The sequence below is a fragment of the Lactuca sativa genome, chromosome 5, assembly GCF_002870075.4.
Source record: "Lactuca sativa cultivar Salinas chromosome 5, Lsat_Salinas_v11, whole genome shotgun sequence".
NCBI classification, from domain to species: Eukaryota; Viridiplantae; Streptophyta; class Magnoliopsida; order Asterales; family Asteraceae; genus Lactuca; species Lactuca sativa.
The window spans coordinates 192,675,652-192,692,246 of NC_056627.2; the positions used below are offsets into that span (position 1 = coordinate 192,675,652).

The window sequence follows — 16,595 nt, forward strand, 5'->3', positions numbered from 1 at the left end:
CGTCATTGCATGCGTCATCCAAAGTGTTGACACTATCGGAGTTACGCGATAGCGTAACCTCGTACGCGGGGCGTACTCCGGATTACACCGGTGACACGGCTTCGGATAATACCTTCGATTTATAATTAAATTTAATTACTAAATGATTAATAAACTTCGGAAATTCATAACTTCTTCATACGAACTCCGTTTTCGACGTTCTTTATATCCACGGAAAGGTGAGACCACGCTCTACGACTTTCGTTTAGACTCCGTCGGCTAATTTTGAATTTATTTTTATTAATTATTTTTAATAGGCCGCGACAGAAACTTTCGTTATAAATTCATAACTTCTTCGTTTGACGTCCGTTCTCGCCTAACTTTTTATCGCTTCGATACCAACAATGAGATCTTCGATTCTCATTTAGATTGCTTCGGCTAACAACCGCTCGATCTCAATTCGAGTAAAACAGGCTGTATACCGCTAAGCCGGAACTTCGATAAATCATAACTTCCTCATACGAAGTCAGATTTGGGCGTTCTATATATATTCGGAAACCTCGTTTCGACTACTACAACATTAACCAAAGATATTAAGTTTATTTTACACTTAAATTTTGACGCTTATTTTTATTCTTAATTAATCAGACCACATAATTAAGCAATTAAGCACAAAACACATAATACTCAAATAATACAATCTTATTATTTCAAAACGGGTTACAAAGGTTAACCTTGACTATTATATTGCTAAGAACGGCAAGCCCGGAAACACAGGCGTTACATTTTCCATACTAAAACGTTTTAGTACCTTCTCTAAGTAAGTGTTCTGACTAAGTCCTATTAGTCTCTTACTTCTTTCTCTTACTATCCTTATTCCCAAAATATAAGAAGCCTCTCTGAGGTCCTTCATAGCGAAGCACTTCCCGAGCCAGGACTTAACCTCCTGCAGAGTCGGGATGTCGTTTCCTATGAGTAATATGTCATCGACATATAGAATGAGAAAGCTTACTATACTCCCACTGGCTTTGACATATACACACGATTCATCTTCGCTTCGTACAAATCCAAACTCTTTGACATTTTCATCGAAGCAAAGATTCCATCTGCGAGACGCTTGCTTAAGTCCATAAATGGACTTCTCAAGCTTACACACTCTATTTGGATGCTTCGGATCGATAAAACCCTCCGACTGAGCCATGTAAACATCCTCGGCCAACTTCCCATTAAGGAAAGCAGTTTTGACATCCATTTTCCAAATCTCATAATCATGAAATGCAGAAATTGCTAGCATCACTCTAATAGATTTTATCTTCGCAACTGGTGAGAAGGTCTCATCATAGTCAACTTCTGGAGTTTGAGTAAAGCCCTTCGCAACCAATCGCGCCTTATACGTGTGTACTTTTCCATCCACGTCGGTCTTCTTCTTGAAGATCCATTTGCACCCAACGGTCTTACGTCTGGGCACATAATCAACCAAATTCCAAACTTGGTTATCATATATGGATTGGATCTCGATATCCATTTCCTCTTTCCATTTCGCAGACTCCGGGCCTGCCATGGCTTCCTTATAGCTATTAGGTTCATCAAGGTTTATTAGTGTACCATCACTAATATACGTGTCCCCTTCGGTAGTAATATGAAAACCATAAAGCTGGGGTTGAACTCTAACTCTTTCGCAACGTCTAAGAGGTAAGGATTCGTCAGTCGGTTCAACCGGAGTTTCCTCCTCGGGTTGAGTGCCAGCGGTAGAGGTTCCTTCATCTATCGAATCTTGAATCTCTTCAAGCTCGATTTGCCTCCCACTGTCTCCTTGGCTTACGAGTTCTCGTTCTCGGAAAACTCCTCTCCTCGCAATGAAGACAACATTGTCCTTCGGTTTATAGAAGAGATATCCAAAGAATTTCTGCGGGTAGCCGATGAAAATACATCGCTCACTACGAGGTTCGAGCTTGTCGTGAGTATCTCATCTTACGAAGGCCTCACAACCCCAAACCTTGATATGTGCCAACGAGGGAGCTTTCCCTGTCCACATCTCGTGAGGTGTTTTAGCAACCTTCTTAGTAGGGACTCGGTTAAGGATATGGGCGGCAGTCTCTAAGGCATACCCCCAAAAAGAGATTGATAGTGAAGCACGACTCATCATAGAGCGAACCATGTCCAACAAGGTTCGATTATGCCTTTCTGCCACACCATTCAATTGTGGTGTCCTAGGTGGCGTCAATTGTGAAACTATTCCACACTCCTTGAGATAATAGTGGAACTCAAGACTTAGGTACTCTCCTCCTCGATCGGATCGAAGCATCTTGATTTTCCTGCCCAATTGATTCTCCACTTCATTCTTGAACTCTTTGAACTTTTCAAAAGTTTCTGACTTTTGCTTGATTAAGTAGATATACCAATATCTACTATAGTCATCGGTAAAAGTCACATAGAAGTGGTTCCCATCCTTCGTGGTTGATCTAAACGGTCCACATACATCGGTATGTATTAGGTCCAATAGACCCTCACCCCTTTCACACGTACTTGTGAAGGGTGACTTAGTCATCTTTCCAAGTAAACAAGACTCGCACGTGTCATCTTCCCTAAGGTCAAATGACTCCAACACTCCATCCTTTTGGAGTTGGGCTACGCGCTTCTTGTTGACATGTCCAAGACGACAATGCCACAAGGATGCTCTATCCATACTATTGGAAGAATCCACGGATAAAACATCATTTCCTAAGTTATCTACAATCATAACGGTTTCATAAATTCCATTACATGGTATAGCTTCAAAATAAAAGACACCATTTAGATAAGCCAAAATAGAACCATTCTCATTATTAAAAGAAAATCTAAAACCTTGTCTAAACAAACCATGAAATGAAATGATGTTTCTAGCCATTTCTGGCGAATAGCAACAATTGTTCAAATCTAAAGATAAACCATTCCTAAGCACTAAAGAATATACTCTAATCTTGGTCACAGGCGACGATCTTCTATTTCCCATGATTAGATTTATTCTTCCAGCCTCCAAATCCCTATTTCTTCTTAGTCCCTGCACATTAGAACAAATGTGGTAACCACAACCGGTATCAAGAGCCCAAGAAATAGCATGACATGAATCGTTAGATTTAATTGTGTATATACCTGCGAAAGACGGCTTGATCTTCCCTTCCTTGATGGCCTGCAGGTACTTTGGGCAGCTTCTCTTCCAATGTCCTATCTTGTGGCAGTGGTGGCATTCTGCCTCCTTTGGGTTAGGGCAGGGTTTAGCAAGATCAAAGTTGGTCCCACTAGAAGAGGCACCATCTCGGGACTTAACCTTGCGATGGTTCTTAGATGAAGCCTTTCTCTTCTTTCCCCTTCCTTGTCCAATAGCCAACACAGGAGCATCGGGTGGATTGGGAGTTGGTGCAACAGACTTGTCCTTGAAGATGCTCTCAGCGACCCTCAAGAGACCTTGGAGCTTGCTTAGGGTGACCTCTTCTTTGTTCATATGGTAGGTCATCCTAAATTGATTGTAACACGGAGGCAAAGAGTGAAGCACCATGTCGATCGCCAAGTCTTCCCCAAAGTCAACATTCAACTTGCGAAGACGGTCGACATACCTTTGCATCTTTTGCAGGTGCACGATAAGAGATTCTCCATGACCCATTTTGGCGGAAATCATGTTAGTGAAAATCTCGTAACGCTCTTGTCTCGCGTTTTGGTGGTATCTTTCCAACAAGTCTTCGTGCATTTCGTACGGATACATGTCCTCATAGGACTTTTGGAATTCGGCATTCATGGTGGCTATCATGATGCAATGTACCTTCGTTGCATCACGCTCGTGAGTTTCAAAAGCGGTCATTTCAGCCGGAGTAGCGATTTCAGGGTTGATCTTCTCGAGCTTCTCATCGAGGACATACTCCTTGTCCTCATAGCGAGCAATGGTGCGAATGTATCTTATCCATTCGCTAAAGTTCGTCCCATCGAAAGTGACCTTTTGACAAAGGCTCATTAATGTGAATGAACTAGCAGCAGCGTTGTTTGCGTTCGACATCTACAAATAGAAAGGACAAAGATACATTAGAATATGAATCCCTAATTATCACCCAATAAGAAAATTAGGGCTAGGATCCAACAACAATATTTACATATTAGAAAAGGGATGCCGTAATCTAACATGCAAACAATTTGAAGGTAAGTGAATGACGATTCACTAATTCTCCACCACAAAACATAACCTTAAGTTCTAAATGTATTGAGAATTCCTAGGTTTGGATGAGATTCATTGAAACTTTTCAATGGCATGTTTAAATCTCGATATGCCCCTCTTGTTTGTGACTGGGATACCGAGGATCACAAAGCGGGTGTGAATTACCATGCAAATTTACATGGTGCCTTCATTGTAACGATCACCTATTCGATGTGCCGGTAAACCACACACGCTCCATCGAACTATGATAAACAATGAATCACCATTTTCCACCTTTGCTTAGAACTAATTAGTGTGCCGGTAAACCACACACGCTCCACTAACTTCTAAGCAAGGGTTCAAAGTGTAATTTCATGGGATTGCATCAATTCACTTTTGCTAAAGTAACTAAGATTGGGAAATTTTTGAAAAACATGTAGTTACTTTTTATTTCATATTATACTTTTAATGAGAGATAAGGTTGCCCTATCCTACCCGTTCGGCTAACGACCCTCCACCGATCAAGCAAGCGGTGGGTGTGAGTGTACACCCATTAAGCACCATTTTATAGGCAGCAACCTTATACCCACCTTATAGATCGGCTTCGTGAATGAGACCTACTAACGGTAAGACTAGCATTTTAGTTTTATATATATATATATATATATATATATATATATATATATATATATAATATTAATCCTATAATATTATATTAGTATAGGGTTGTATTTTAAACTTGTAAAATTCTAGGGTTTGAAATTTAAATTGTCTAAATTAGAACTTTTAATCACAAAACATAAATTTCAAAACTTGAGGGCAAGTTTTAAACATTTAAAACATGGAGGATCAAATAACAAATTATCTTAATTAACAATTAATTCCATAATTATCCATATTTGATTTATTTAATGATTTCTTGCAAAATAATTTACCAATTTAATCAAAATAATTAATTAATTATCACATAAGGAAATTAAATATTTTATTAATTGATAAATATCTTTAATTAGATCAAGATTATAGTCATATATATCAAAAAACCGGATTAGGGTTGATCTAATATGATAAAGGCAAGTTTCCATAAGATAAATATCAAAAAAATCCCGAATTTGGTACTTCCTGACGCTCGGACTCGCCGAGTTCCCAACTGGACTCACCGAGTCAGGCCAACTCGCCGAGTCCACAATGGGACTCGCCAAGTTCATGACTCAGAAACACAAAATTCGAATTTTGCAAGCAAGAAACAAACAATCATGCATCAATTTAATAGAAACCAAGCTAGGCTCTGATACCACTGATGGGTTTTGGTCATATGAACATTCCTATGTGCACATGCAAACCCTTATGCTTGGATCTAGGTTTCTCTAATTAAACATGTATTGAATCCAAGACTTCTAATATCTAATATAGTATAAGAACAATAAAAAATCAAATTTAGAAGTATACCTTGAAACACTTGTTTGATCTTCTTGTTCTTGGAGCTTTAGAGTCACAAATGTCACTCCTCTAATGGCTTACAAACACCAACTAGCAAGAGGATGATTTGAGAGAGAGAGGAGAGTGAAGAAATCGGCCAGGGTTTCTTTGCTTTAGCAGAGGTGCCGATTTCCCTTGCCCCAAGGGTCTATTTATACTTGTAAGGCTCCTAGGGTTTCACCCTTAAACCCTAGTTAGATAATCTTTACTCAAAGCAATCCAAATCCTTTCCATGATAAGATCTTGGACGATTTGTGGCTTATCATAAGCCCTAGAAATCGTCCAACCCTATCCAAGAAGGATTTACAGCCCAAAGTGTAACTATCAAACAATTGACAGTTTATACCCTCTTACTTAATTAATCTCTTTAAGTCACCAAATTAATTCTAATTAATTTATGACTTATATTAATCAAATAACAATATTATTATTCCTTATATTATTCTCATAATATATTAATAATATTTATTCTCTCGTAATAAATCATCCTGTCAAGTTGCTATGGTGAAGGCAACCCAAAAGGACCATGCACAATCGGGTCAAATACTTGCCTAATATAGTTGCAGCCTTAGACACTATTCCAACAAGAACAGCAAGTATGTTCCGTGACTACGTCTGCAATTGGACTCGTGGCCGGAGGATGGACCTGCAGTGGTGACTGAGTGGTGTAAGGTAGGCGTCCGTGAGTTCGTCGTTGATTAGCAGCGAGCAGCAACACCAGAGATGGGGATTGGGGTTCAATCTGATTCACCGTTCACGTCTTGGGCTCTTGGCATGGCATCGGACAATTCACAATTGGACAGGAGGGGCCACATCCCAATTTACACATTCTTGGGCCTATATCTCGAAAAAAATAACTTGTTTGGACTACTTCTGACCCAAAATTTAGGGGGGGGGGGGGACCCCTCCTGGTCCTATACAAGATGCGTCCATGCCTGCTCGTAAGATGATATGGCTTTTCACGTACTAAATTTTTTAGTCTAATTATTGATGTAATTAAGGACGAAATCGAATATATTTATTTGTATATGTCGAATAGTTATATTACATGTTATTGATAATGTTAGATGCTAACGACGGTTGATGATATATTTTTTAGGTTGTCACACCCTTGGTATGCTAGAACTCTTAAATTGATTATTTAATGCAAAAGAGAGTGATAGGGCCATGCTAGTTGTGAAGTTATTCATGTTGCTAAAATGTGATGATTTGCATGTTATATTTTTATTTCGTCATACTTGAATGAAACTAGGAAATGCATGCTAAAAGTTTATTGTTAACTGGGGTATTTCTTTATATGCTACAAACTGATGTTATGTGGTAATTTTTTACAATATACATTTGATGTATGAGATGTTATATGTGTTGGATTAATAATAATAATAATAATAATAATAATAATAATAATAATAATAATAAAGCATGGTTACATAATGTTATTGTTGACGTGTGTGGATGCCTCATGTGAATGGATTAACTAATTTTAAAATTAACTAAAATAAAGGGTATCGTGTCTATAGGATATCGCGGTGGAAGGATATCGTTCGAAGAAAAGAGCTTAAGTCAAGTCGATATGGAGTGGTTTTCTAGGTAACCATTTCGAAACATGGATCTTGTGCACTTGGTGTACGGGGATTGGAGTGATGTTGGCTACTCGAAAACGTCGGATCAAGCATTACATTTGGGTGTAGGTATGTGTTTGGAAGTACCGTTTTACCACCCTCAAACGACAATGCAGTGTGCTTGTACATGAAAAGTCAGAGTGGTGAACACAAAGAACCAGGAATTGTGTTATAGGTGGGTGTCGCCCCTCATTTGGTGCACTGGGTCACCAGGTTACATTAATAAATAGCGAATGGGGTCTTTCTTTAGGGATGTTAGTGATGTTTTAGACCCATATAGCGAGGGACATTAAAAGTAATTATAGCGATGAACATAATAAAATAATTACTGGGACGAAAGAATGTCCAGAATAATATATGCTAAAAATATATTAAAAATAATTAGCGATGAATATTGATTGTGATTGATTAACTAAACGTCTTGTATGAAGTATGTTTATTTTATTATCCATGTGTTTGGGATTGACTCATTGTGTTGATGCTGACACTTGTTTCTTGTTTGTTGTTGTTGTGGCTTGCATTGGTACATGTAGCTTGTTTGGGATTGATTCATTATGTTGATGCTGACTCATTGTTGTTGTTTGGGATTGACTCGTCGTGATGTTTTATTTATACATCGTTTTGGGTACTTGTTTTGGTACCGGTTTGCAACTTTAAACTTTTGATGGATTTTTTTTTAAACTAATAACGGTGGTGTTTTCATTAAAATACTTAATACTCTTGTTGCTTAAATCTGTTAAATAATGCTTTAAAAAAAATGAGGTGAAAAGTCACGGTGTTACAACAGTCTAACCTTCGGTGTTCTAAAAAGCTTAGATCTTAAATGTTAGCAAAGAACTCTCTAGTTTAGAGCTTCGTTGTTATCCTTCCAAACTTAGAGAACAAGTGTCCTCATTTACCCGTTTGCCATGGACCCATGAGTCCTATACATAAATTTTAGGTCAAAAAATTTATAAATACATCTCATTGATTCTAACCCTAATAAGAGTTAGGAGTTGTAAATGCATGTGGATGTAACTTGATTACCTGAAAAAATGAACTATGTCAAATCTCTTTGTCTTCATTGTTATTATTGTTTTTGAGTTGATTGAAGTTGTTCTTGATCCCTATCACATGGTTTGTAAACAATGTTGTATTTGCTTTTTTGAAGACTACAATGACACACAACTAGACCCGACTATTTGACTCTTTTTTGTCAAATGGTACCAGTCGAGGAATCGGATTACACATTAACATGGCATCCGTGCAACCCTTGCACAGCCTCCAAACTGGACTCCATTTTCCATCTCATCCCTGAATACCTGTGTTTTCATTAGTAAAACTTAAATATTTATTCATTCGTCATTGGAATCGGAATCTTCTTTTATTAAGGCGAAACCCGATATGTCGATGTTGGTTTCAATAAAATTAATTTAATCCCTTACAATATTGTCATCCCATATAATCTTGTCATCCCAATAAATTTTTGTCGTGATTGGAAATGATAAAGACCGCAACAGAAACAAGTGTTTGAGCAACTTGACCCATCCTACTTTATGGTTATGGAAGCAAGTATTAAGAAATCAGATGTACTTTGAGTAATTTCCAAGTATGATTGTGTAGATAACAAACTTTGACCACTATAAAGTCTAATCAAGTAAAAGATAATTATACGTATCGTATTTCATAATATTTTAAATCTTAAAGGTCGCCAAATTAGGTCAAAACGCACACATAATACACAAAGTGTTTGCAATTAATCTTGTCTTTAATCCTTAGTGTTACCATTTTTTCAAGATGTTCACATCAACTTTTTAAGGAAATTAAAAGAATTATCTAGTTCGACATTATCTATAGATGACTCATATAAGGTCAAATATGATTTTTACAATAATGACAATTAAAGAATATCCACTTTGCGTGGCAACTTTTATTTCTTAGTTTATTCATGTATTCACTTTATGCATATGGCCATGCCCTAAAGCTTAAGACCGCAAGAATATGCCATGCTCCTTCGGTTCGAATGAGGGCGTGTTTGGCAAAAGTAGCTGTTAGCTGGAAACGGATAGCGGTTAGCTGGTAGCATGTAGCTGGTAGCGAGAAACTGTAGCTTTTATTTGTTATATGAATGTTTGGCAAAAGTAATTGGAAGCTTTTGAAATATATAAAATTACATAAAATGACAATTGATTAAAAATAAAAAAATATATAAATATATTTTTAAGGGTAATTATGGAAATTGATTTCAAAAGCTCCGGAGCGTTTTGTTAAAAGCTACATGAAGTAGCTTTTAGAATCGGAACGTTTTGTTAAAACTAAAAGTTAAACGTTCGTACTGTCAAACGAAGTTTTTTGTTTAAACTAGAGCGTTTTGTCAAAAGCTAAAAGCTAGAAGCTCTCAAACGCTTCCAAAAGCTCCGTACCAAACACGCCCAGGTTTTATAAAATCCTGTGAATTGTAATTCTCTATACTCAAACGAGGAAAAACTCTTCGGCGTATAAAAAAATTGTTATAATATTCCACTTAAAAAGTTAATTAATAGTAGCTAGCTATAAATCGACGGAATCTGTTCCTCTTGATGTGTTGCCTTTTTAACCAACTTTATCATCCTTAGAAGCGATTAGTTATAACTCTTGCTTTAGGTACATCCTTTCTCTCCTTGACCGTTGACTTTTCTATAAGTCCAAACTTTTTGCCCCAAGCATAAATAAACAATCGTTGAATTACTTGTCCAAAGAAATGGTCTTAATAATGAAAATCATTATTTTTAATTTTGGGATATATACAGTAAAGTCCCAATATTTTCATAGATTTGACAAAAAAGTCATAAACTTTATTTTTTTAACAGTAAAGTCCAAATTACCGGCAGTTTTTGACACTTTTACCTTTTTTTTCCGGTTAGCCGGTAATGGGGACTTTTTTGTCAAAAAAAAATAAAGTTTAGTACTTTCTTGTCAAATCGTCAATTAGGATTTTACTGTCAAAAAAATAAAGTTTAGGACTTTCTTGTCAAATCCTTAAAAATATTGGGACTTTAGTGTATATATAATTTTTTTGATTAAAATTTTAATTGTATGATATTCTTTAAGCATAAGAGTTATTGTACCTTCTTTAATCAGCTGGATCCTATTGAAATCCTTGAATGTTTGCTTCTTGTTAAATCGTTTTTTTAAAATCAACAAACCGACATTGAAAAAATTGAGAAAATCAAGAAAGAAAGAAAGAAAAAACGAAGGTTGTGTTGGCTTTTTGTAGTCCCAAAAATGGAGAAATAAGAAATCGAAAAAAACGAAATTGCCTGGCTTTATACAAACACAAACCTGGTTCTTTCTTTCTTTATTTCTTGATCTCTCAATTTTTTTCAATGTCGGCTTGTTGAGATTAAAAAAAACGATTTAACAAGAAGCAAGCGTTAAGGATTTCAATATGATCTACCTGATTAGAGAAGGTTTCAATAACTCTTATGCTTAAAGAGTATCATACCATTAAATTTCTAACCAAAAAAAAATTATATATACACTAAAGTCCCAATATTTTCAACGATTTGACAAGAAAGTCCTAAGCTTTATTTTTTTTACAGTAAAGTCATAATTGACGATTTCACAAGAAAGTCCCAAACTTTCTTTTTTTGACAAAAAAAGTCCTAATTACCGGCTAACCAAGAAAAAAGGGTAAAAGTGTCAAAAATTGCCGGTAATTTGGACTTTACTGTAAAAAAAAAATAAAGTTTAGGACTTTCTTGTCAAATCGATGAAAATATTGGGACTTTACTATATATATATATATATATATATATATATATATATATATATATATATATATATATATATATATATATATGCCTTTAATTTTTTAGACAAAATTTCAAAATTAGTCCCTATGATTTTCAGAAGGTGTCATTTTAAGGACAATTAAAAAAATATTACACCACATGGTTCTTATGGTTTCAAAATCTTACATTGTTGGCCGAAACCCATAAATCATAAGGTCTCCCACAACTCTCCCCTACCTCCCCCCCCCCCCCCCCCAATCCCCCATCTCTACCTTTCTCTTATCACCCTCCACATCCACCACCACCTCTATTGTCATCAAAAATTAAAATTATAGACAAAAACATAGCAAACATCATGTGGCAATAAACTAAAAACGATAGCTTGCAAAGAATCATAAAACAAAATTGGAAATATGAAAATCTATCGATTTTATTTCGAACACAAGAAAGGGGGAAAATAACTATAGAACAAGAAGGAAGCTAGAAAATTCTTGAGATCAATTATCTTGTCATCTTTTCAATTTGAATGGAAAAAAAGAATAGAGAGCAACCGAACAAGAATAGAGAGCAACCGAACAAGAATGCAACCGAACAAGAATGCACCCGAAAATTCTTCCCATACAAAGATTTTTAATTGGCAATTAGTTGTATGTGTTGCTCTGATTAACACTTAAGCCCCGAATTGCTTACAAGGCTTCATTTTAACTAGACTTACTAAGATAAAGATGCTTGTTTCTAGTGCTGAAGCAAATGAATCTAAGCTTCAAGATGCATACCTTCTTTGATATGTGTGAGTTTTATTTGAAACTTTCAACATCAAATCTTCGTGATATGAGCCTCCATCTTGAAACAAAAAATTATTTCCAAAGTTCAACAAGCAATTTAATGAATACCTTCATCTTGATAAAAGAAGCAAGGACTTTGATACAATGGTCTAGGGATTCTTATAGTGAAACCAAGGGACAAAATGAACAAGTAATAGCTAAGAAGATGAATCGGGGAAGGAGGTCGACGTGAGGAAGCGAATGAAAGCATGGGGTTAGGGATAGGGTTAGTGATGCATTTTCTTTTTATTTTTTTCTTTAATTAAACTAGTTAAAGAATATATTAAAAACTAGTTTATAATCCGTGGAAACCATGGTTACAAAATTAACTAAATTTTATAGTAAAAACTTAAAATTATTAACCAATTATTTTAAATAAATTATTAACTAAGTGATATTTTTTTAGTTATATAAAATTATAATCGTTGATTTAAATACACAAACTTATAATTTGTCTTAATTTTATTTTAATTTTTCTTCTAATGTTACTAACTAGATGTGAAACTCGTGTACTACACAGGTTAATTAAAAAAATTATATATGAAAATATAAACTTTAGATATTTTTTTAAAGAAAACATTAAATATCAAAGTGTAAGCATTAAATATTTTTTTTTAAAAAGTTCATAATATATATACAAACAAAATAATGAATCAATAAATAATTCAATTTATATTAATAAAACGAACTACAGAAAAATAATTATATTTTGACCATATAAAATAAGCATCTCAATTTTGAATTATATATATTAAAGGAAACATATTAAAATATGAAAATATAAGGAAACAAATTAATGACATATTAATTATTTTCTATAGCCTAAAAATTAGATACTTATTTAAGAAAATCAAAAATTACCACAAAATGACAAATAAAAATTAATTTCTAAGAATTAACCACAAAATTACATGTATCCAAATCCATAAGAAATTAACAAGTGGCAAAAAGTTATTTATTTATTAGGAATGAATTAATATAACTATAATGAAAATTTTAAATTTTAAAATTTAAAATAAAAAATTAATAAATTGACAAGTAACATGAAATTAATTAGAATATATATAAAATTACAAACGAACAATAATTGGAATATACTAAAATAAATCAAAAATGAGATTTCAGTATTTTTAATAATTGAGGGAACAATCACCTAAAAAGTTGAAATCAAGTACGTATTTTGTTTGTAATAGTTCAAAGCCAGATTTTTTGGAAATCAACATGGATCAATTTTGAAATTTTGTCTTTTTTTTTTCTAATAAACGAATCAAGATTTCAGTAACGATACGTACGTTAGGTAAATCATCCATCCGCCATCATTAGTTGACCTCCAAATAGATAGGTTTTACACGAAGGATTTGCAGGTCTATATAAAATCAGTTCCACATTCCTTCAGAAACTACACTTAGAATAGATAAATTAACATTCGAAAATGCTTTTGCCTCTACAAATACTCATTATCGTTTTAACCTTCATTTCTCATGAACATGAAGCCATTGCTGCATATGTACCACCTTACACTTCCGTAATTGCTCCTGTACATAAACATACCGATGCCGCTAAGCCTCTCTACAGCGTTCAAATCATGACAACATACGTAAACATGCAATACATGCATGAAAACTTCCTTATAGACATCGATGCTCCTTTCATATGGCACGATTGTATCATTCAATGGAACATATATCCAGGAAGTTGTCCAGCTAACACCCTTTGCACCTCTCCAGTTTCTTGCGAAGAATTTCAGTGCACAGACGTACGAACTTCTTACTCGTATCAAAAGCCTTATTGCTCTCCACCTGACAACAGCTCGACGTTACCTGGTTGGGGATATTGTACATGTCCAGTCAACGTGGTTGACCCCATTACTGGATCTTGTGCGCAAGCCATGCTCAACTATGATGATTTCACAGTGAACACAAGCAATGGTAAAAATATTTTTACTGGAAGTTACGGTTTTTACCCTAATGCTGCATGTGCACCTTCTTCGGCATTTCAATCATTTCCTACAAATGTTACTGGTGTCATGGCACTTTCTTCATCACCTTACGCTTTACCAGCTTATTTATTTGAGCCACTTAAAAAAGTCGTAGGTTTATGTTTACCTAGTACTTTGTCTACTTCTGGGGTTCTGTTTTATGGGAATAGTCCTTATTACCTTCTTCCACAATCAGATGTCGACGTAAGGAGTTATCTTTCTTATACTCCATTGATAAAGCGTCCGGATTCTTTCGGATACTTTATAGGTGTCAATAACATTGTAATCAAAAAAAGATCCATTAACATTCCCGCAAATGCGACTACCAAGATTAGTACACTTGACCCTTATACGATTCTTAGAACAGACATTTATAACCCTGTGATTCGAAGGTTTTCAATGGTTACAAAGCGTATTCCTACTGCAAAACCAGTCCCACCTTTTGGTCTTTGCTTTAGCACCAAAGGTGGTTTAAGAGTTCCTGATATTGATTTTAGTCTCCCGGAAGGAAAGAAGTGGACAATGTCCTCCGCTAACTCGATTAAGCAGGTAACGAATGATGTGGCATGTCTGGCGCTTGTTGATGGTGGTGCAACAAGTGAACCTGCAATCGTGATTGGGACCTTTCAGATGGAGGATAACTTCCTTGTATTTGATTTGGAGAATTCGACTTTTGGGTTTAGTTCTTCTTTATTACGTAAGCAGACTTCATGCTCAAGCTTCAATTTTACGCTCGTTGATAGCTTCTAAACTGATCAAAATGGAGTAAACAATTCCTTGTTCGATCTTATATTCATGTATCCTACGTTAAAGAAATAATAACGCTTAATCATGGCTTCCTAGTGTTTACTTTTGTATTTTTTGTATTAATTCTTGTTTTCTGATAAAATTCCGTTCGTTTTAAAAAATTATACTTGATGTTATATAACCCCTTTTGTTAGTTTTGCTGCATAAACCTGGCGAAAAAACATAATGGATTCTTCTTTTTTTATGTTTGTGAAAAGGTGTATCTTTTTGTATAAAACATTAAGAAATATAATATTTCATATAAGACCTTATAGATTGATAAGAAATAAAAAATAATTATGTTTCAACACATAGAGTAATATAATATACATTTACAAAGCGTCAAATAATTGAAAGTTAAACCCCCACGCTTTAAAGCACGAAAAACATGCAAATAAATAAATAAATAAATAAAAATCAATTTCTGTGTGAAGTATCAAAAAGACACATTTTAAAGCACGAAAATGAACTAGTTCCATAAGTGATTCTTCCACTGCATTTTTTCATGCATCCACATACTTTTATAGTTTGTTGACAATTATGCCCCTCATTTAAATATATAATGTATTTTAATTATTCCACTGATTTGTTTAGACTATTTTAATAAATTTATTTTGAGGGAAATATACTATAATTAAGAAACAACAATATCTATATCTACTCCTCTAATAGCACAAGTCTTCCTCATCTTTGTTCCTTTTTGCTCTTGGAAAACTCAACTTGTTGCCTTCCACCCTTTCACTAGCAAACACGCCATCATGGATATTAAGGATTAGAAACATGGGTGGCTCAGAAGAAAAAGAAACATTACCTTTCATATGTTTGATCCAAAATAATAACACCAGGAACTTGGACCTTGTATGATGTGAAGTCTTTGGATATGTCATATATGAGGTATTGAAAGTACAACACCTTTATGCATCAAGTTTCTATGCATTGAAGTCTCCACGTTTTATGCTTTATTTACTTTATTTAGTATTTTGTTTATCTAGTCTTTTGTAGTTTAGAAGTAGTGATGGGTTATCCCATCTTATGTGCTCCACGTTCCTTGTAATGTTTATAAGGCGTGTGATGCTTTTGTTTCTGTTTCTAAGCAGTTAATAAAAGAATAAACACCCTTAGTGTGTGTTTTTCTGTGTGTGTTTTCTGTTTCCTGTGTGCCTTTGTTTTTCATAGTACGTTCAAAGAAACACTGTGTGAGTGTTGTTTAAGATCTCCAGCAGGTTAACAAAGTGGTATCAGAGCACTGGGTCATGGCTAAGATGCAGGTGGGGCTGGTGGTGTGAAGAAACTTAATCAAAACAACTACAATACTTGGTCTACCTGCATAATGTCGTATATGCAAGGCCAGGATCTTTGGGAAGTTGTAAAAGGAACAGAAATAAACCAACCAGAGGCTGAAGATAACAATGGTGTACTAGGTAAATGGAAGATCAAGGTTGGGAAAGCAATGTTTGTGTTGAAGACGACTGTAGAAGAAGAAATGTTAGAACATATAAGAGATGTTGCAAATCCAAACAAAGCGTGGGAAACCTTGCTTAAGTTGTTCTCCAAGAAGAATGATACAAAGCTCCAGCTGTGTAACACCCCAAAATACGAGCCAAAAATTTCATTTTTGAAAACATATATTTAGCAAAACATTCGAATAAAACGTTTACTGATCATAACATTTTATAAAGATATCGCATGTCTGGAAAAACATTTCAATAACATAAAAATGTCAGAGTACAAATCCCCAGGAAGGTCTCATGATGCGGAATACGAAACATGTGTGCGATGGGCTGCTACCGCGCCAGCTCCTTCCCCTTCGAAGAAGAGGTACCTGAAACCAAAACTGAAAACTGTAAGCACGAAGCTTAGTGAGTTCCCCCATCATACCGCATATCATACAATCACATATCATACATATTGTCGGGCATTTCTGGGGTGCCCGACCTACCCGGTACGGCCATTCTGGGGTGCCGACCTACCCGTATCAAGCCATTCTAGGGTGCTGACTACCCATGTCACGCC

At 35.1% G+C, this 16,595-nt stretch overlaps 1 protein-coding gene across 1 annotated transcript; it reads left to right on the forward strand.

Annotated features, from left to right (window-relative positions):
- Positions 1 to 13,212: 13,212 nt before the first annotated feature.
- LOC111904811 (chitinase CLP) lies at positions 13,213 to 14,759 on the forward strand. Its single transcript, XM_023900528.3, has one exon. It carries the CDS (start codon positions 13,251 to 13,253, stop codon positions 14,544 to 14,546), a length of 1,296 nt encoding a protein of 431 aa, XP_023756296.1. The 5' UTR covers positions 13,213 to 13,250; the 3' UTR covers positions 14,547 to 14,759.
- Positions 14,760 to 16,595: the final 1,836 nt, after the last annotated feature.